This window comes from Suillus clintonianus (genome assembly GCF_016758775.1).
Source record: "Suillus clintonianus strain FC179 chromosome Unknown DEU56scaffold_106, whole genome shotgun sequence".
Taxonomy (NCBI): domain Eukaryota; kingdom Fungi; phylum Basidiomycota; class Agaricomycetes; order Boletales; family Suillaceae; genus Suillus; species Suillus clintonianus.
Genome location: NW_024539330.1, coordinates 1 through 20,031, shown reverse-complemented (window position 1 = coordinate 20,031; position 20,031 = coordinate 1). Strand labels below are relative to the sequence as shown.

Below are 20,031 nucleotides of genomic sequence, written 5' to 3'. Positions count from 1 at the left end.
AGAAATGATATCATGCAGGATTGTGTAACCTTACCGTCTCTTTGCATGTAGAGCATTGAATGCGTACTCGTTCAGGAGTCCAATCAGTGAACAAACTTGTTTTGGATATCGAATGATGACGGGTTAAAGCAATGATTGCATGCATTGGAGCACCAATTCAATGTGACTTTTAAGCGTCTTGATGAAGATCGTACGGGCCTAGCTATCGACCAGCAGTGATGGATTATTTGCCACTGGCCCGGGTGGATGGCCGGAGCATTTATGTCAGAGTTCATCGACTGACGCTGACTAAGAGGGCGCGGCCTTACAGCTTAGTCATAAGAAAGGGCAAACTAATCATCATCCCTGGCAGTTGCCTCAAGCAGAGCATCCACCTGAGCATTTACTTGCATCGGTCTGGTCGTCCATTATATTTCTTCCATCCGTAATTTTTTTGCATCCTTGATAACCCAAGATACTCAGGCTGGTTGTCTAACTCCTCTAAACACCCTTTTTCTCTGGTAAAAATGCTTTACGACCCGACCACTGCAACCCACCTAAAGCCCTGGTTGGTTCGAACTCTGGAGCCAATGTGCGTATTACCGGACACTCGGTCATCATCATCTCTGACACTGGTTGGCATACATAGATGTGACGCGGAGCCTGGGGCGCTTTCTGAATACATTCTCGCTTTACTGAAGCACAATGTCCCGGAAAACGAGATGAGGAAGGAGCTCAGCTCCCAGCTGGAAGAGTTTTTAGAGAAAGGTGCGCGTTATCTCGGTGCAATCTATGCGTCACGTTCTCAATTCGGCGCCCAGAGGGACCCTCATTTATAGATACATTATTCACTGTTCTCAGAACCAAGTCGTATCTCCCTTACACGGCCGGCGACCCAACAAGTTCTTTCTCGTTGCCCTCACATCCTCTGTCCGCAGACACTGGGATTCCTATACCTCTGGATGCTCTCCTATCCAATCATTCACCGACGGACAGAGGGCAGAAACGATCGCTGGAACACGATGAACGTGACGGGCGCCCGCCCACGAAAGGTGCTCGGTTGAGTGCAGAAGGTCAATTTTCACGGTATTCCAACGGTCGTGACTCTCGCTCTACCGGTGCATGGAGTGGTGGCCAAAATAGGGCTGGGGGCCAAGGAATGATGATGAATGGAACAGTGGGTAGCGGTCTGAATGGGGGCAATCAAAATGTGAACACCCGACGACCGCAAAATTATCAGCCCCCAGACCAGAGAAAAGGGATATGTCGTGATTATCATAGTGCGCATGCTTTTCGTAACGATTGAAGAAAGTGCTCACGTATCCTTACAGATAATGGATATTGTGCTCGTGGTGCACTATGCAAGTATAGTCACGGCGATGATGCTTTCGTCCCATCACAGATGTTTTCTATGAATGGCGCTGTACCATTCTTACCAATGTTTGGCGGAATACCTTTCGGCATGGGTCAAGGTGCCCCCTATGACCCACATGAAGCACGCATGGATATGCGCCCGAATGGCGCCGGCATCGGCATGGGTCGTGGAACGCAACGTGCACCTCTACTCCCCAGAAATCCGCAAGAGGACGGCAGTCAAGTTCCTCACGCGGCAGACAGGTCTGGTGAACTGCCGGTCATACAGGACCTAACTCCTCAGCCGCCTCCAGACTCTGTACCGCCGACTGCATTGGCTGGAGATCGCATTCCGCAGAGTTCCACACCTATGCAGCAGCAACCAATTCAACCCATGGACGTGGAGATGGGTGTTCCAAGTGTACCTGGACCCTCGACGTACAACACACGTGGCGGGTTTGGAGGGGGGATGAGGGGTGCACCTCGTGGGCGAGGGGTTTTTGGTGGTGACGCGCAGACTTTCCGTCCAGAACGACGGCAAGATAAAACACTCGTGGTGGAAAAGATTCCAGAGGACAAGCTTAGCCTTGACGCTGTCAATGGTTGGTTCAAGCGTTTCGGGACAGTCACCAACGTTGCAATCGATGCTCGCAGCGCCAAGGCACTCGTGAGTTTTTCTGAACACACTGAGGCTCATGCTGCATGGAAGTCGGAGGATGCTGTGTTTGGGAATCGGTTTGTAAAGGTCTTTTGGCATCGGCCTATGGACGGACATGGGCAAACAGGATCACGAATGCTAGCGGCCTCCGCGCCACTATTGGCCAACCTGGCTGCGCGTGACACCCCCATGCCTTCTGCACCATCCCAGCCTCCTGTGCCGCCCGCCGCGACTCCTGTCCGTAAACAGCCCCTTCCGTCTACCGCCGTCTCAGAGCTAGCAGCGAAGCAGAAGCTACTGGAGCAACAGATCGCGGAACAGAAGTCGTTAATGACCTCATTAGAGACCGCTTCTGCCGAGGAGAAGAAAGGGATCCTAGCAAGATTGCGGAAGTTGGGAGAAGAGATGACGATTGTGTCAGTACCGCCACCGTCGGCTACCATCGCCAAGGTTCATTCACCTGCACCTGTCTTGACTACTGAGAACGATCACGAGAAGAAGGAGAGAGAACGGTTGGATAAGGAGCTTGAGTTGCATGCCGTTGGGGAGTCTACGGAGGATCTTAAGGCTAAACTCGCCAAACTGAGGGAAGAAGCAGCAAGTCTTGGGATACCGGAGACAAATGCTGAAGTCTCGTATGGCGCGCCGTATCGTGGATACAGAGGTCGCGGTCGTGGCGCACGTGGCGCGTTCTTCCGCGGAGCACCGCGAGGTGGTCCTCCTAGGGCAAGCATGAAACTTGATAACCGTCCAAGGAAGCTGTTGGTGAAGGGTGTTCGTGAAGACAGTCTGCAGGCATTGCGAGATTGGTATGAAGTACGTCGAGATTGTTCATTTTCAAATGTGTCCATCGACTCATCGACAATTACAGACCACCGGTCAACTCGAATCAACAGAGATCATTGGCGATGATGAAGTTCTCGTCAGTTTCAAGACGAGAGCAGCTGCCGAGCAGGTTGGTCAAAAAATGACCTATTGTATTAATATGCGCTTACTCTTTGTCCAGGGTTTTGCCAAAGGACCCACCGTAGCCGCAGTAGGCCCAGTGAAAATTTCATGGCACAGCGCCCAGCAATCACAAACAAAACCACAAGGCGTCACCGCCCCTCCATTACAATCCGCCCCCACAAAAGACGTACATCCAGATGATACGCGGAGTACTTCGCCGCCTCCAGGACGCCGTCCCTCCCCTCGTCCACAAGAAGAAGAAGTCATTGCCAGTGGATGGGGTGACGGTGATGAAGATGGTATGGGTATGTTTTGATCGTACAGATTTTACGATGCTTGGAATTGTCTTTGTATTGTACTCGGTGCCGGTATATTTTAATCCTGCTGGCGGCTCGACAAATCTTCCTGGAATCTCAAAGTTCACTGAGTTCTAAGTTACACACTGATTATCACTCGATTTTTGCCTGCCCATCAGTCAATCATGAATATTGAATCGTGGTCTAATTTTTTGAGGAAGTGCGACAGTGGTCCGTTTCCGCTTCCTCAAAACTGCCGCACTTTCGAACATGCTATGGTCCAGCTAGCTGATCACATACTTTTCATTGCGCATTCCACTCTACAACAGGTTCCCGCACACCTATTTAACACCGTCCCCCTGAATTCAACTTGATATCATCTGAATTCTTCGATTCGTTACAATACTATACTATGTACCATATTTTTCTTGCCACAAAGCGTTTGCGATTGTCATCACAAAGGTACTACAAAGGTTTCTACAGCTGTAAGTACTTGACTTATAGGTACCATGAATGAATCATTGAATATCGAATACTATATTTGACCTCTGCTCGCCCGACCGCGTCTGAATGCACGTGATGTCTTTGCTCTCAAAACAGAACCTTTGACGCCACTGTTGTTCCAAATATAGAAGGCAACCCCCGCGGTGTGCACCTCTTTCTGGAAAATCGACCCCTTTACATGTCCCATTTTAATACTCCGGGTCTTCGTTGGGTCATGTGACTGTCGCGTAATTCATGGAATGAATAAACTATCACCGTCCATTTCGCGTTCTGGTCGTTTGTCTCTTTCCTATTCTTCCTATCCTCGCAATGAGCTCGTCTGATTATGGATTTGACGATGAACTTGACTCAACTATCTTGAACGAATGGGACACCATCGAGGCCGCTCATCGCCCTCCGCTTCGAAGCCCTCCTAAGCCTAAGCCACCCCCGCCTGCGGCCAAGGTGCCCAAACCCCTGGACGAAGAGGATTCGTTCTTCGATCTTTCTCTTGAGATTGATGATGCAGAGCTTCAGCGTCTAGACACGTTCATCGATGCAGTGTACAAGGGAAATGCAAAACCAGTGGCTGGCCCAAGCAATCATGCGCGGCCTTCTTCCAAGAATACTGTGCAAAGAACCCTATTCGGAGATGTCGCGAAACCGACAGCGTCCTCGAGTACGCAAAGTCCCACCAAACGTTCTTCGCACCAGCGGGCGAAGTCGAGTCCCCGCAAACCTTTTGGCCGGCAAGCACCTCAGACGAAGCAATGGGATCATACAGTGTTTGCAAAGTCAGGCTGGAAAAAGCCAAAGACCGTCAAAGGTAAGGGAAGAAGTGATGGAGACGAGGACGATGAGGAGCATGTAGAATTTGAGCAGTTCCCTGCTCCATTCGTGTCAAGTATGTCGTTTGGTTCGTTTTAACTTTTGGAAAAGTTCTGATATGCATCTTTAGTTGGGTGAGCGTGTTCCTTGAATATTGTCGTACAACTCTTACACCACACAAAATGCTTCACTTAAATTTCCTCAGACCTGTGTGTATTTTGTCATGGCTCGTACACCGTTTACTGACTTCCTACAGCCACCTTCTATGAAACTCAAGGTCGACATGCTCGAAGCTAAACACTGGATCTATCCTCTAAACCAACCAAAGCGTGACTATCAATTCAACATCGTCAGACACTGCTTATTTGACAACACTCTCGTTGCATTGCCCACCGGATTGGGGAAAACATTCATCGCAGGCGTCGTAATGCTTAACTGTAGGTCCCAAGGTTTTTTTTTGTATAAAGAATCTTATTTCTTCCAGTTTATCGCTGGTTTCCGAAGGGGAAAGTTGTGTTCGTCGCCCCAACAAAACCTCTGGTCGCGCAACAAATCGACGCGTGCCACCGCACATGCGGCATTCCTGGTTGTGATGCAGTCGAACTTACCGGAAACAACCCTCGAATGTATAGGTCCAGGATGGTTTGTATTAGATAAACACGGTCGATGTTCAGGCTGACTCGGATTTTTGTAGTGGGAAGACAAGCGAGTCTTTTACATGACCCCTCAGACCCTCATCAATGATCTGACTACGGAAAACTGCGATGCACGGGATATCGTTCTTATGGTTATTGGTCTGTTACCTGCATTTAATTACGTTAATTTGATATGCTAAGGGAAACGTGCAGACGAGGCACATAAGGGAACAGGAGATTATGCATATGCACAGGTCATTCGTTTTTTGATGGCCAAGAATCCCCATCATCGCGTGCTGGCATTAACAGCCACGCCCGGAAGCACACCTGAAGCTATTCAGAGCATCGTTGATTCGCTGCATATTAGTCGCATCGAGATTCGTGATGAAAATAGTATTGATCTTCGTGAGTATATGCACAAGAAGGTCAGGGTCAAATGTGCGTTTCGAGTTACACGGCTGACGCGAGGACATCGACATCTGATATCTAGGAAATCAAACAGCACATCATCAAGATGACTGACGATGTTCTGAAAGCTCAGGAACTGCTGAAGGAAGTGATGATAGTCAGTTATCCTTCCTGTTGGTTACTCCTATTTGACGAGGGCGTATCAATAGACTATTCTTAAACCACTCTCTAGCAGAGGGGTTATTGAAGTTGTGGATCCAGTCAAGATGCATCCTTATCGTGCCCAGGCTACCATGCAACGCATCGGGGCCCAACGGAACAGTCCTCACAAATGGGCATTCTCATCATTGTCCAAGCTCGCAGCATTGGCGCGTGCTATGGGGTACCTGGCGAGTACTGCTTACGGCGTATGTCTGTTTCACCTAACAAGACGTGCGCACGGTTAGATGGAAGCCAGCATCGGCATGTGTCACAACTGCCTACTGGAAATCTCCGCTGAAAAGGAGGATGATTCCGGGAAGAAGAAGGGTTCCACAACGAGTGGCTTGCGTAAGGACAAGAATTTTATGGCTCTTCTTAGTGAGCTCGAGGTGCAGAAAGTCCGTCCGGGTGGATATGGCATGCACCCAAAGATGGAGACGCTGAAGATGCTACTGTTGCAGTACTTCGGGGCACGAATGGGTGAGGGGGAGGAGACGAGAGCTATGGTGTTTGTGACATACCGGGAGTGTGTGGATGAGATCGTACATATTCTTGATGAGGAGAGTCCCCTCCTGAAGGTGACGAGGTTCATTGGGCAGGGCACAGATAAACAAGGCCGGAAGGGGTTTGCGCAGAAGGAGCAGCTTGAGGTGAGTTCAGGCTTCGTCCCTGGATGCGTGCATATAGAATTGTCGAAATAGGTCCTCAAGAAGTTCAAGGCTGGTGAATTCAACGTGCTTGTCTCTACTTCTATTGGCGAAGAGGGTCTCGACATTGGCGAGGTTGACATGATTGTGTGTTATGACGCACAAAAGACGCCAATTCGCATGGTGTGTGCCATTCAAATCATCCCTGTTTACATGTGTATAACCGTTCTTCTGTCGTAATGTGCAGCTTCAACGCGTCGGACGCACGGGCCGTAAACGGGACGGCTATGTCCACGTCCTCCTCTCCGAGATCCGCGAGGAGCTAAATTGGGACAAAGCAAAGGACACATACGGCGAGTTGCAAAAATGTATTGTCCGCGGTGATCAGCTTGAACTTTATGGCGACGTCCCACGACTCCTCCCTGAGCATGCGAAGCCCCAAGTGCTCGAGAAGAGAATGGAGATTGAGGAGTACGTACGTCAAGAACATGCTTCGCGAAAGAAGAGTGCAGTTGTCAACGACGATGATTCGTCTCCGAAGGGCAAGAAACGCAAGCGGAATGATGATTTTGCTAGGAATATACCTCAAGGCGCAAGCGCGGGCTTTGTTAGCGTCAAAGACCTGCTTATCAAAGGCGCAGACACGAAGACTAGGAAGAAGGCAAAGACGAAAGTGTTTGACCCCACAGCTGCAGAAGACGACTCGACAGACATGGAATTAGAGGCTAATCTCATGGATATGCGCCGTACTGCCTCGACGCCTGCTGATCCCAGCACAAAGAAGAAGAACAAATTGCGCACGACACGTACGATGGATCCATCCAAGAAACGACAACCAGCAACGTCACGCAGGAAGGGGAAGGAAAAGGAAAAGGAACCACTGACCACCAGCCAATTCTCGCGAAAAGGCGATGACGATGACGATGATATCGAAATCGAGCAGGGCATTTCATTAACTGCTCGCGAGGCCATCGCTCGTAAAACCCCTTCCCCTAAGAAAAAGCGCCCAGTTTTGCCCCGATATCGCTCGTCTTCACCTGATGCTCCAGTTTTGGTTCGGGATTGTTCCAACAGTCCCCTAAAACCATCTGCAACCCAAAGTCTTTCCTGTCATCTGATCGAAGACGATGCACTACTTTTAAGTTCCTCAGAGGCGGAGAATCCTTCAGCGCCAAGCATTTTATCTTCGTCACCGATGATATACGATGTGGATGACGTGATAGAGTTATCATCCTCCCAGCCGACACCCCAAACGGACCCTGAAGCCGCAGACTCTTCATCGATGTCGTGTGGTCCCAGAAACTGTCCGATCAATAAGCGCTATAGACGGAATGGGAGAAGTCCAGAAGGATTTCCGGATCGCTCGCCATCATTACCTCCATCTTCAGACGGCGGGACGGGTAATACGCAAAGCATGGCGTGGCTACTAGGATCAGACGAGGAACCTGACATCCAAATTATGTCTTCTCCGCCCATCGCGCCGCAGCAGGAGCGCCGCCCTCGCGTAGATGGCTTATTTGACGATGAAAGTGTTGTAGACGGAAGACATCTCTCGCCTGGGGCACTTCTAATGCCGCCACCTCCTCTACCATGCCGAGGTACCATTCAGTCGCCCGCGCACTCTTCTGATCATGACATTCCCGATGCCTCATTCGCTGTGCGGCCTGCTGGACGTTTTTCTAAGTCGCGTGCAGTAGCTGCAGAGCCTAACTCGCCTGCATTGGATATGCCACCTCTTTCCCAGCGGCGTTTGAAACGAAAGGATACGGATATCGTTTCTTGGGAATCAAGTCCGGCCCCTAAGCGTAGCAAGCGAAAGTCATTTGTACCTTTGCGCCATAACCCGTGGTTGGACGGAGAAGCCGCCCACTCTGGTGACGAAGCAAGTGAAGGATCGTCGCACTCGGAAGATGATGTTGAAAGCGATTCCGATCGCCAATTCATCAAGGACATCGCAAACACTCAGATTTCTCCTTCTTACGACCAGTCACTCGCTTATCAACGAGGGTTGCTCACACAAGCCCTGCCGGGAGGTCCCGCATTCGTCAACAGACCGGTGAGGAGGGGAATATACGCCAGAGGTGAGAGCGCAAAACGCCGGGCTGGTGTGTCAAGTTCTCCTGTACGTGAGGACGATTTGGCAGACGAGTATGCCATCGGCAGCTTTGTCGTAGATGATGATGAGGACATTATCTGATCGAAGGATATTAAACATGCATGATTATCCTATGTATGTCGGTTTTGCAGTCTTTGAGTCTGATACATTACTGTTATTACATGCGGCTATTAGTATCAGTAACGTACGTTTTGGATCTTAGACTGTCGGCTACAAGTCAGTTAGGTTGCTCATTCTATAGAACCGCCTGTGTGCACCTAAATTCGCGGAGTGTTGGTATAGCGATGGTGACCTTTGCTTGATGGACGCGAGGTTCAATCTAGAACGAACGACTCTAGAGTTGAGCTTGTCAGATAAATCTCCGAGTTGTTCTTTGTGCAGCTAACTCAAATCGAATGTGTAATGCTTTCAGGATGCAGTTTAAGAGGCGTAGCTCACACCTAAAGCTTAAATCCTGAGAATTGATTGAGCTGGACCATGACCAGTACGGGAAGAATGGAATGCGGGCGTCGGCGGGGCCACAGAATGTCACATACTTTGGCGGCCTTGTCACAGTCACATCACACCGTAACGCCTTTCCTCATCGTCATTCACGACGTTGGCCCACTGGGCCACTATCCGATTTCTCCCTAGCGATAACCGATATCGGGTGGATTTTACGATCTCACACACCGCCTGATCAGGTGGCACCCACTTGGAAGGGAGTCTTATAGACTCTTACCATCTCCACTATCTAGGATTCTTAATTCTCTCTGATCATGGATGAGCTCGTGCATCATTGTCTCCGAGAGCTTTCATTCGATGGCGATCTTGGTACGTCAGCGTGTACTATTCTCCTCGTTTGTATCTGTCCTCGGCGTTTTTTTTGGAGTACTCATCGTGAAGAGGATCGTTCGAATCCCCTTCGTGACAACTCCTGAATTTCTCGATTTTCTCCAACAGCATCTGATTTTTGTTATTTGCTGCCATTCCTGCAGGTTGTAACGTTTCCCGCTTGCGAGATTTCATCGTAGGATTCCACAGTCACGACGCTACCCACCCGCAGGTCGTCGACGATGCCTTTTGCGCGTTTGTGTGGTCTATAGTCGTCCAGCAGCCCACTGTCCGCGTTGGTACGGTTCCTGCGGGCATATCATCCGAAGTGTACATCGCTCCTCAGACGAGCGCAAAGCGTAAGGCGGCAGCTAAGGGCGAGGTACTTGTTGAAGAAGCCCCGCCGTCACTCGCTCTCGTTGAGAATGCACGCGAGAAGTCATTAGAGGACCTAAAGGCAGAATATGGCGAAGATATCAGAATTGCTGTTGATCCAGAGACGTCTTTTGCTGCAATCACAGGATCTCATATTAGAGTATGCGACAATTGCCATTTAATTTAATCTGAGCTCATTCTTTCGCAGTCTTCGAAACTCAGCCCAATGGTTTACAGTGCTTTGCAACTCATCACAAGGGGTCGCGAAGAAGGTATTACAACCGTCGAACTCGGACGTAAGACAAAGTACGATCAGAAAACGTGCTTTTATGTCATCAAACAACTGCTGGAGCTTGGCTTAATGTATGTGTAGGTCTTTCTCTCTACGAAGCACGTAACGATGTAAGGACAGCATCAAAGCACGGCGAGGAGGTGTTGGTAATCACTCCTGCATTCACAGATATTTTGTGGAGCGCAGCGCGTTCTGGCAACAGATTCAGCAAGAGGAAGCCAAAGATGACGAGCCGATGGTTATTGGGGAGAGTCATCCGCAAGACGCGACCTCAATTGAAGATGGGACTCCCTCTGCAGCACCATCAGAACTCGACTTTGGGCCTGTGGATTCCAGACATTTGTCTAGTCTTCCACTCATCAAAAACCGAATTGTCAAGTTGCTGAGGGCCTCGCAAAACAATATTCACGCGTCAAATAACTTAATTATCACCATCGTAGGTCATGCTCGGTTATGGTGTAGGGCTTTGGCTGAATCCCTGCAGGGCTTTACGAATCCCACCAAGACAGACCGTCGCTTCTTTCAAACCCGTCTTCGAGAGTTGATAACGCAAGGAGTGATAGAGCGTGTATTGGTCCCGAGCTCCAAAGTTAAAGATAGGCTTGTCAAGTGCATACGACTTGTTGCTCCAGACAATCAACTCCCAGAGGGCGGCATCGTTCTTGCCTCTCAGGAAGGGGAGGACGACGAGAAGGAAATCGCATTTGATGATACCTCCGGTGCGATACATCATTTATCTGTAGACCGTTCTAACTAGCCTCTCAGCTGGTCACACTGAAGTTAAGGCAAACCGCACAATCCAAAAACAAGTGTCAGATCTGCTTGAAGAAGCAGGGTCTTCCGGCAGAACTCTCCACGTAAGTTTCCTTTGGCGTGCCAGGGCAACGTTTTGACTCTGTTTACAGGAAATTTGTAACGCTCTTGGCAATTTCGATAAACGCACTATTGAGCTTCTGTTGACACGAGCAGTCAAGAGTCAACCTCCCGCCCACCTCAGCGATCTCGGGACAGCGGACTTCATGGAGTCTTTTGGGCGGGAAAGACGTCATCGATACTATACTCTCGCGGCATATACAGCAGTCATGGCTAGCGAAAAGCTCGAAGATACAACAACGCCATATGTCGACATTGATCTATCAAAAGCCGGCGATTTTGCCGTGTTTCACGAGGCGATGTTTTACGATGACGATGAAGCTCTTCATCATTACGAAGACACATTCAAGGACAAGGAGGGCGCCAAAATGAAGACGGGAGGAAAGAAGCGTAAAAGGCCAGAAACTGAGAATCCGGGAGATGACGAAGCTGTTGAAGATGCGCCAGAACCTGCCCCAAAGGCCAAAAAGGGTCGCCCACAGAAAAAGCCGCGTGCTGAGGAGGACGGTGACATTTCTACTCCTCCGAAAAAGCGTGGTCGACCTCGCAAAAACCCGGTTGCTGAGGAGAGTGATGGGACCTCAGCGGCACCTAAGGCTCCCAAAAGGCGGGGTCGTCCACTCAAACAGAAGGCCGATGCTGAACAAGCCGACCCCCATGCCGAAGTTCCAAGAGGTAAATCGATGGAAGGTGTCAACGACATTGTTCTTACCCCACAAGTCCCGTCAGCGCCTCCACCAGAGACTAGTAGACACCCTCCACAGCAAATATTGGACAGTGCAAGAGTCAAAGAATTGTCCGTCGTGGATAACCGCCCTTCCGCACAAGAAGTCATTATTATCGATCCTGTGTTGCTGGGGACGTCCTCGGTAAGTAAATCTCAGGTTCGATTTTGCATCACTCGATTAACGTGACGGTTGATGGAGGCGGACATAACGTTAGCTGGGATGGGGGAGAAGCGGAAGGGATCCCCACCACTAGCAACACCTTCCCAAACCAAGCGCACCCGATTATCTACGCCTGGTGACAAGCTGAAAACAAATCCGAACATATCTCATTTACGCCGCGAGAACGAATTTTTCCGGGTAATTCAAGATCTTGGCGGCATTGCAAATCTGCACACAAAACATTTTTTTGATGCTCACATCGCTCTGTTGAACGATATGGCTCAGCGTGGAGAACCCGCAAGTGCGCCCCTAGGAACTCGTATCGACAAGAGAACTGCAGACGCTACCATAAAGAACATGGAAAGTCGCGGCCGCGTCAAAACCCTCAAAACCACTGTTTTCGCTGTCACCGGAAGCACTCGACCTGCCTGCCTCGTTTATCTCCCAGACACACCTCAAGAGAAAATTAACACGTTTTTGCATCATTTGAGCCACAACACCCCGACTCCTAGTGTTCCCCCAGTTAAGACATTCGAGGAGCCTGTGGATTTTGGAGCTTCGAGCAACGTTTCGCAGCGCACCACTCTACCGCTTCATCTGCTGCAAATAGAGAAACCCGGGAAGGATGATGATGAACATCAGGTTCTTGACGCTGCCAAGGTGGAGGAGCTTTTCTCATTCGACTCTGAAACGATCCGCGATGTGCTCCTTACAGAGAGGACCACGGTAGCACAGTTGTATGGTTTCAGAGTCGGGAAAGCGGCTCGGTTGCGGGACTTTCACGTCTTTACCCTTGGGTTGCTCGAACAACACTCTTCACCTCGCATTGTGTCCCACGAGCATTCCATGATCGACATTTCCTTGTACCAGCTTGACGTTCCCATTGCTATATATTGCTCATTCGTTGCCGTTCTCAGCTATGACGAAGAGCTATCAAAGCTCGTGACCTCCGTGGAGGGTAGAGAAACACTACTCAGAGACCTGCCGAACCGTATATCAGCAAAACTGCAGGTGGGGAAGTCGCGTTCCAAATCTCGCGTTTTGGAACTCTTAGATACCCTTCGGCTTCTCGGCCTTGTGACTCCTTACGAACTCTCCACGGATGACAACGCAGATTTCACATGTACCCTCTCTGATGGCCGGACAGTTGCATTCAAGGCAGCCTCTTTCGACGGTTGGCGGGTATCCGCACCATCTGCCGCGCCCCAATACTGGCGTTTCAATGAAACGGCACCCTTACATCTATGGGTTCTTTCTGATTCTTCCCCTTCTTACTGGAAGCATGTCTCTGTGGCATCTCGCTGCGATGGTGTAGCTTTTTGGGACGAGCTGCATAAAGTCAGCCGAGACCTTGCTTACGCACGAAGCACTGTTTGTCCAACGCACGGCACTTTAGGACCTCCAACAAACACATCCCTTGTGCGATTCCTCCGCCGGAGAGTGTCTTGGGACTTGGAATACCACCTAACTTGGCACCAGAAGCGTTATCTAGACCAATCCGTAGACAGCGCCACGGCCCGCAGTCCGCTTGACGAAGAGGATAGTGACTCACGGCTACAACTGATTTGCCATGTTCTTAGCGCTCCACGTGCTCCTGTTGTCGCCTACCTCAAAGAAGCTGCTGAAAAGGTTTTGCGTGAGATGAAGAAAGCACGGGCGAGGCAGAAACGAGACGAGGCGGAACATTGCGCAACGCAAAATTTCGAAGCCAAGACTATGCTTCAAAAGAAGGTCGAAGAAGCCAAGCTTCAGAGGGAAAGCGATTGGGAAGCTCTGCTTCAGCGCGTGCATCCTGGGCCTCTTAAAGGCACCATTGGCATCCGGATTCGAGCTGTTCGCAATCGCTTTATGCAATCCAGCTCGATCAGAGATACAGACCGATGGCAAAGTGAGATTGAAAACGCCGTTTGGGAGGCTCGACTGGCTTCAAACAAGGTTATTGCAAGGCCGAAGGCACTTGCGGTTCCGCGCCCCATAGCTTTACCACCTGTCGCAGCCAATCCTCCTGAGAAATCGGTGCATTTTCTCATAGCTCAGCAAGGTCCACCTATTCTCGTGCAACAAATCGGCAAATCGAAAGGAAAAACCAAGACCAAGGGAGATCACGAAGGCTAGTTTTGTCCGTTTACCTTTTGTTGCGCATATAGACATAGCCACCCTTCATAGACCAATCAGAGAACAAGACACCACACCAGAGGCGCTCCAGATTCCACTGGACTCGAGAATACGACGAACTCGCCCGTGATGCATCTGCTATAATTCGTGCTCGATGTCGCGGTGGGGTCAAGATCGATCTTTCAGCCTTTGACCAGGTGTTTCCCGCCGTGCCACGTAACTCTGTCCGCCTCCGCCTATCACATCTCCGAGAGAATACTGGTGAAGAGGTGTACATGAAGCGTCTCGAGGACCGATGGCATGACCTTTGGGCTCAGCATAGGGGTACCGAGCACCTTCCCGACGAAGATCCTCAAAGCCCGTCGAACTTTGACATCGTAAATCACATAGAGTTTCTTCGGAAGCATGTTGATAAGAACGCCTTGTGAGTTCACTCCAAAGCGTTAATTCATGGAGATGCTGACCGCAGTTAGGAGGGTTGGTTATGTCGAGCATACAACTCGGACGAAACTACCACCATCAGTGGATGAAATCATACATCATTTTGATGTGCTTTGCAACACAACAATTTCTCCCGCTTGGGATTTTGTGTGGCAAGCAACCGTCGAAGAAGGTCGAGAGAAACAGTTTCTCCGGCAGTCTTTCACTCATGGACCAGACGAAGTTCCATTTGTCACAAACACGAGTGACGATGTAGTTCAAGTCGCGGAAGCTGCGCTGAAGGTGGTGGTTGTTCGCTTGACCTGTCCGCTTGCTTCTCACTACCTTTTTACCGTTCTACAGATGGTTTTTGGCATGCCTACCGAGCATTACGACGCTGACCTGGCAGCGCAAATGCTCCACAGTGCAGGTGATCAGTCTGTATCCCTTGCGACCTCCAACCTTTTGCGGCGTGGAGTCTTGTCAAGGGTGGTTCGTGATCCCAAAAAGATGAAGCCGGGACGTACATTGAAAATATCAGACGTGTGCGCAAAGTCATTAATTGACAATTCTACTGATTGACACGATTGTAGCAACCTAAACGCCATCGGAGGCTCCATACACAGAGACTTATTTCAAGACGCTGTCGCTTTGGATGAGGTATTTGCAGAACAAGTCGACAGTCTGGAATGGCCTTTGTTAGCTTCTGATGGTGACACCGCAGCACTACTCCAGCTGGTGTCAGAGGAGCAGGTACGTTGATAACTAAGCTGTGTGGTGAAGTGTTGCGCCGACAAGAACGCGCAGGTCAATTTCATCATAGATACGGCACAGTCGCGAAACGCTCGAACAAGGCTTGACTGGAACAGCAAAAAAGCAGGTCTGTGCGGTGTCTCAGTTGCAGTTATTTCCCTCTCATAGAGATTAGATGACGACGATATCGAGGCTAGCATTCAAGTCCGCTTGAATGCACTTGACGGAGACGATAACGAGGGCAATGGAAGCGCGATATTGCCTTCATATGAGTCGCGCTCGGACCTTACGAACACTCCGCTGGACGAGAGCGTGCAGCATGGAAAAACGGTGACTGGAGCTGACGCTGCTTGTGCTGAGAAGACGCAATCGAGAATCGTAGATTGCGTGCTATGTACGGAGTCAACTTTTTCCGAGTTCGTCGCTCGTCTGGATGGCGAACAACAAAAAGTGGCTCGAACTATATTTGATCGAGCTAATGCGTCATTAGAATCTGGCTCATCAAAGTCGCACTACCTAGTATGTTTTCTATTTGGGTGTCATTCACCAACTGCTGACCCTCTTGTATCTTGAGGCTCTTGGTGCTGGCGATGTGGTTATGGACTTGTTACAACGAATGTCCCAAACATCCCCGCCCCTCATTCTGTGGGCAGGATACTCTGCGCCAATCATCGTTTCCTGCCTTCACGCTCGTCCTTGGACAGTGGAGATCATTAGGGAACCAAAAACTCTTGTCTTACCTCGACGTTGGGTAGATATCCGTGGTGGTACAATACGAGAGACCTGGAACGCCGCCCTGCACGCCGTTGTGGGCATTATTTTCTTTCATCCAGGAATTTCTCAGGTGAGTAATTTGACAACTTTATTCGGGTGCTTGATCTCAATCCAATAGACCGAGCTGCGATGGAGGCTTAGGGCAGTATGTGATCGACAGGAACTCGTAGACATCGTGTGCTTTTTGAACCGTGAAGAAGCCATCTACGCACGAGTTGGTGCAACACGTCCGACTGGCACTATCTGGCCGGCAACATTGGACGACGGGGAGGAACAGCAGGTCTTCTGGTTCATTGGCAAGAACAAGTATTGGTATCAAGTCTAAATCCACAGTCATGACGCCACGGGTACCATAAGTACCATGCTCACGTCAAAGATCACGAGTGTCATTGTGATATATGATTCATAGACATTCTACGGTATTTTTATTTGGATTACTCTCGCTACGTATTTAAAACCGTCCACGCACCGTAGTCTCGGTACCTGCGACTGTGTATAATCTATTCCTACTCGCCATGCACATTATATGAAGTCCCAACATTGGCAATCATGGCCTTCAGAGAGGTCAGTGATGTGTAAGAGTGTTGAAGTTTGGTTTTGATGTATAGTGCTCGGGGTACAATATATGTACTAGACGGTGGATAGGTCCTCAAATATATATCATGATATGTATTCAGATCCAATGGGGTATGATCAACAGAAATGCCGGTAATGTAGGGGAGGATAAGTTGACATATGCAATCAGCGCTAGGCATTTTTCAGGACTCTGACGGACGCGCACCAGGAGGTGCCTTCGATGTTCCAGAATGTTGAGAGGTGGGTCTGATGAAACGAATATCCGTCTTGCCCTCCGACTTTCCATTGGAAATGTGACTTCTGAGTGAGACGGCCGATATCGCATTGCTGATCAACAGTATATTAGCGAGAAATGACAAGAGGAAGAACATATACACCATACGATGAAAAACCCGAAAAAGTAATATGCAATTTGACGGGCGAGATCAGCTCTTGTGATGGGTACTTCGTTCGTCCCAATGTCAATAGGGTACTCCACTGTATCATATCCGGGCCACTGACACTGAACTCAGATTGTGCAATCGATCGAGGGTGCGAGGACTTACAGCGATGACGAACTTGAGGATCCGGACCTGAGTACGGTCGACCGTAGGGAACATGATCTCTTGGGCGTCTTTCAAACGCGGGCCACCGCCGGGCTGAAGACACTCCTCCAACGGAATGCTCAGACTATTCTTTTCTGTATTCGCCTGGAACATAACAGTTGAAGAACCGTCTCTGTTATAATGCGAAATGTTCATCGGGACAAACATCTCCACACTGTGAGAGGAACTACCAGACGACTGGGTGGAAGAATTTTGGTCCCCGTTAATTATAGCGACAAAAGAAAAAATATGCTGGTAAAACTCGCCAATGCTGAAGAGATGGGGTTCATCCCAAACAATGGATGACTGCTTAATTGGTGGGGATGCACAACTTGGTGTATACCCAATGTGTTGTTATACACGGCATAGGGGAAGTCATCGCCGTTATCCTGCTGTTGGTAGGACATATTGGTAAATCTGGATTGATCGTCGAGCAGAGAGTGAGTTACCAACATCGATGAATTTGTACTTGCTCAACGGTCTACAGACAAAAAAGCTCTCTGACAGCTGTTCGCCCATGGTCAAAAGCACCATTAGTCCGAATTGAGTCCATACAGACCCGAGTCAGGATGTTTAGACCAGCAAAATCACGAAAAGGGAAAGACGAGGGTTCATTGTCCTCCCGGCGCACTCTATGTTCCTTGGAGACAGATGAGATAAAATGACATTAAACCTGGACCACCATGTAAGCATGCTGGTCACCAAGCTCGAGGACTGCACAGCACAACGCGTCCTGTCAACTGAACACAAAGGATGCCACGAAGTGTCTTGGCGTTGTACGGGACTTGGGCTCTGTCCAAAGACTCCGAGTCAAGAGCACTGTCTCACTTTGGAACTAACTCGGGAGTTAGTTGTCGAGGGAATGATGTAAATAGTCATACAAGCGTTCTGTTCCCAGTATAATACAGCCAAGGGCTCGCCCATCTGTGTAATGTACTCTAGACTTACATAAAAGACGTTAGTGTCCTGGGTGAGACATGGCTAAAGGACAAACACCTACGTGACAAGATGCTGCTCGAACAGTTCCTCGGAGTCCAACCGTGACGCCAGTCATGCCTTCAGGCAGAATACGATGACACGCCGACATACATCATGGTCTTGACATATCAAAGCCAGCCGCACTCGAGATTTGAAGCTGTACAAATATTTCGGAGGGCCTCAGTGTGTTGGATGGACGACATGGCAGTCTCGATTCTCAAGTAAGTTGAACAAGTTCAAAACTGCCACAAGATTTTGCCTGAAGACTCGGATGAGCCTACGGATTGACAGTCAAAAAAAGCTTTAATGCGGAGATTGAAGCTGCCCCGGCAACAACATAATCATTCTCGTATTGTTCTCGCAAGTTGACTAGGCAAGTAGTCTAGGCTACTATCTCTAGAGAGCTCAGTAGGTCCACAGCTTGATTGAACTAATGAATCCTGCATCCGACAATATTCCAAGTTGGTTGGCCCGGGCATCGATCGTTTCGACGACTCCAACACCCACTATGGAAACTTGCAGACTTTTGTTCTTCTGCAGGCAATTGTATCAATTAGGTCCGATAACCCAGGTGAGGTTTCCTTGCCAAATAACCAGTAATTGTACTCGTTCCCAAGGCCCTTCGCGGTCACTACTTTTCGACTTGAAAAGATATGACCTTTTTGTTGAAAAGACTGTCCATGAGCGCCTCTCTGGACCCACACTGTATCAAAGAGACGCGCATGTTTTTGTATTTTCGTGAGCACGTGCTCGCGTAGTGACCGCGTCGAGCACAAGGAGATTGCGCGATTGTGCACTAGCAATGTATATATAAGACCTGGAGGTGGGTATAAGACTCTCAGTATCCCTTCAGCAACTTCATTCCACTCATCTAGTACTTCTCAATCGATACATGTCGCAAAACTCACAACCCCTGCGAGAGCCTTCTCTTCTCTCCCGGATAGGGGCTCGCGTCGATGATCCCCCCCATCATGTGTCGCCGAGTCAGGGGAATCCTCGTTCATACCATTCCAATCAAAGGGAAGAGACTGGTTTCACACCTTTGAAAAACAATAGCAAGGGGATGTGGCCCCGGCCACCACCGGGGTTGGCCGCTACAACAGGTCACGCTGGTCGTCACCCCCAAGCCAAGCAGGTAGGACTCTGAATCTAAAGTCCGGAAAGATTCGATCTCATTGAATATTCGGTGTAGCATGTGTCAGGCTCTTCCTTCGTTGATCGTGTTCCTGATACCCCCAGAACGACGGCCTTTTCACTGGGTACAGCCACCCAAGATTGTAACAACCATGCATATGTTATCTCAGCAACTGTATCCACCTCCGGATCTCCCGCTGGGTCCGATATAAAGGCTATGTCTGTTGACGAGCCGCTGGATTCCAAACAGTTTCGGAAACAGAGCTCCAGAATGTCTGTCGATCCTTCTCCGTTGACAGGCACCTATCGCAAGGCTTCGTCCCGAATGTCGGTCGATCCACCTGGCCTCTGCGCTCAGCGTAAGACTGCATCCCCGATGTCAGTAGACGTTCCTTCCACCCGTCGAAGCCGAGGATCATCAGACCGGATGCTGATTGACGAGATCCAGCACCACTATCCTACACAGAACCTCCCACAGCAGGCTTACAGTCAATATCGTCCCTCATTTACCACTCGCCCGAATGTCCCGCCGACTCGCAATACTTTGGCACATTTGCCACGAGAATGTACGCTCGCGTCAGGTGCTTTGCTTGCCACCTCCTTTCCATTACAACATTCGTCTCTATCGCATAACAGAGATTCCGCTCGCGGAGAAGCCAATTTAGCGTCGATGCCTTCGTTGCGATCATCATCTTTGCCACATGGGTGGGAAAAGGATAATTATGACATCGTTCCGGAACTGCCTCCTAGGTTGATCCCCAATTCCCCGGCACACCCTTCGGGTCGCTCAAAATCCTTACCAGCTGGAACTCCCGGGACGTTCTCTCCAAAACATGGGACTCCAGCTTCAAGGCAGGGGAGTAGATCGCCCTCCACGAAGCCAGATATTCATCGTCAATCTCCTA

The 20,031-nt window shown here is 49.6% G+C and overlaps 4 protein-coding genes across 4 annotated transcripts; all 4 read left to right on the top strand.

Moving 5' to 3' along the window:
* The first annotated feature begins 334 nt into the window (after positions 1 to 334).
* DEU56DRAFT_863854 (uncharacterized protein) lies at positions 335 to 3,653 on the top strand. The gene is made up of 6 exons (XM_041355364.1): positions 335 to 571; positions 629 to 747; positions 801 to 1,259; positions 1,311 to 2,806; positions 2,862 to 2,945; positions 2,997 to 3,653. The coding sequence occupies exons 1-6, from the start codon at positions 507 to 509 to the stop codon at positions 3,252 to 3,254; spliced, it is 2,481 nt and encodes an 826-aa protein (XP_041203664.1). The 5' UTR covers positions 335 to 506; the 3' UTR covers positions 3,255 to 3,653.
* Positions 3,654 to 3,964: 311 nt separating this feature from the next.
* DEU56DRAFT_829149 (P-loop containing nucleoside triphosphate hydrolase protein) lies at positions 3,965 to 9,053 on the top strand. The gene is made up of 12 exons (XM_041354460.1): positions 3,965 to 4,621; positions 4,648 to 4,652; positions 4,691 to 4,693; positions 4,802 to 4,982; positions 5,030 to 5,187; positions 5,240 to 5,339; positions 5,394 to 5,605; positions 5,671 to 5,745; positions 5,798 to 5,977; positions 6,035 to 6,439; positions 6,491 to 6,619; positions 6,684 to 9,053. Exons 1-12 carry the CDS (start codon positions 4,048 to 4,050, stop codon positions 8,631 to 8,633), a joined length of 3,972 nt encoding a protein of 1,323 aa, XP_041203663.1. The 5' UTR covers positions 3,965 to 4,047; the 3' UTR covers positions 8,634 to 9,053.
* Positions 9,054 to 9,123: 70 nt separating this feature from the next.
* Positions 9,124 to 16,270, top strand: DEU56DRAFT_45236 (uncharacterized protein). Its single transcript, XM_041346284.1, has 16 exons — positions 9,124 to 9,365; positions 9,530 to 9,900; positions 9,949 to 10,103; positions 10,153 to 10,468; positions 10,517 to 10,751; positions 10,798 to 10,889; positions 10,938 to 11,774; positions 11,832 to 13,902; positions 13,959 to 14,331; positions 14,381 to 14,630; positions 14,691 to 14,872; positions 14,921 to 15,080; positions 15,135 to 15,207; positions 15,256 to 15,599; positions 15,655 to 15,924; positions 15,973 to 16,270. The coding sequence occupies exons 1-16, from the start codon at positions 9,311 to 9,313 to the stop codon at positions 16,177 to 16,179; spliced, it is 5,991 nt and encodes a 1,996-aa protein (XP_041203662.1). The 5' UTR covers positions 9,124 to 9,310; the 3' UTR covers positions 16,180 to 16,270.
* A 2,614-nt stretch (positions 16,271 to 18,884) lies between these two features.
* Positions 18,885 to 19,990, top strand: DEU56DRAFT_759974 (uncharacterized protein; the record flags this gene model as incomplete). Its single annotated transcript, XM_041350383.1, has 4 exons — positions 18,885 to 19,127; positions 19,185 to 19,504; positions 19,593 to 19,692; positions 19,877 to 19,990. 4 exons carry the CDS (start codon positions 18,885 to 18,887, stop codon positions 19,988 to 19,990), a joined length of 777 nt encoding a protein of 258 aa, XP_041203661.1.
* Between the last annotated feature and the right edge of the window lie 41 nt (positions 19,991 to 20,031).

Coding starts and splice junctions, on each gene's coding strand:
- DEU56DRAFT_863854 (XM_041355364.1), top strand. CDS start 507: ATGCTTTACGACCCGACCACTGCAACCCACCTAAAGCCCTGGTTGGTT. Junction 572..628: donor GTTCGAACTCTGGAGCCAAT/GTGCGTATTACC, acceptor TGGCATACATAG/ATGTGACGCGGAGCCTGGGG. Junction 2,946..2,996: donor CGAGAGCAGCTGCCGAGCAG/GTTGGTCAAAAA, acceptor CTCTTTGTCCAG/GGTTTTGCCAAAGGACCCAC.
- DEU56DRAFT_45236 (XM_041346284.1), top strand. CDS start 9,311: ATGGATGAGCTCGTGCATCATTGTCTCCGAGAGCTTTCATTCGATGGC. Junction 9,901..9,948: donor TCACAGGATCTCATATTAGA/GTATGCGACAAT, acceptor ATTCTTTCGCAG/TCTTCGAAACTCAGCCCAAT. Junction 14,631..14,690: donor TCGCGGAAGCTGCGCTGAAG/GTGGTGGTTGTT, acceptor ACCGTTCTACAG/ATGGTTTTTGGCATGCCTAC.
- DEU56DRAFT_829149 (XM_041354460.1), top strand. CDS start 4,048: ATGAGCTCGTCTGATTATGGATTTGACGATGAACTTGACTCAACTATC. Junction 5,188..5,239: donor GAATGTATAGGTCCAGGATG/GTTTGTATTAGA, acceptor GGATTTTTGTAG/TGGGAAGACAAGCGAGTCTT. Junction 5,606..5,670: donor GTGAGTATATGCACAAGAAG/GTCAGGGTCAAA, acceptor TCTGATATCTAG/GAAATCAAACAGCACATCAT.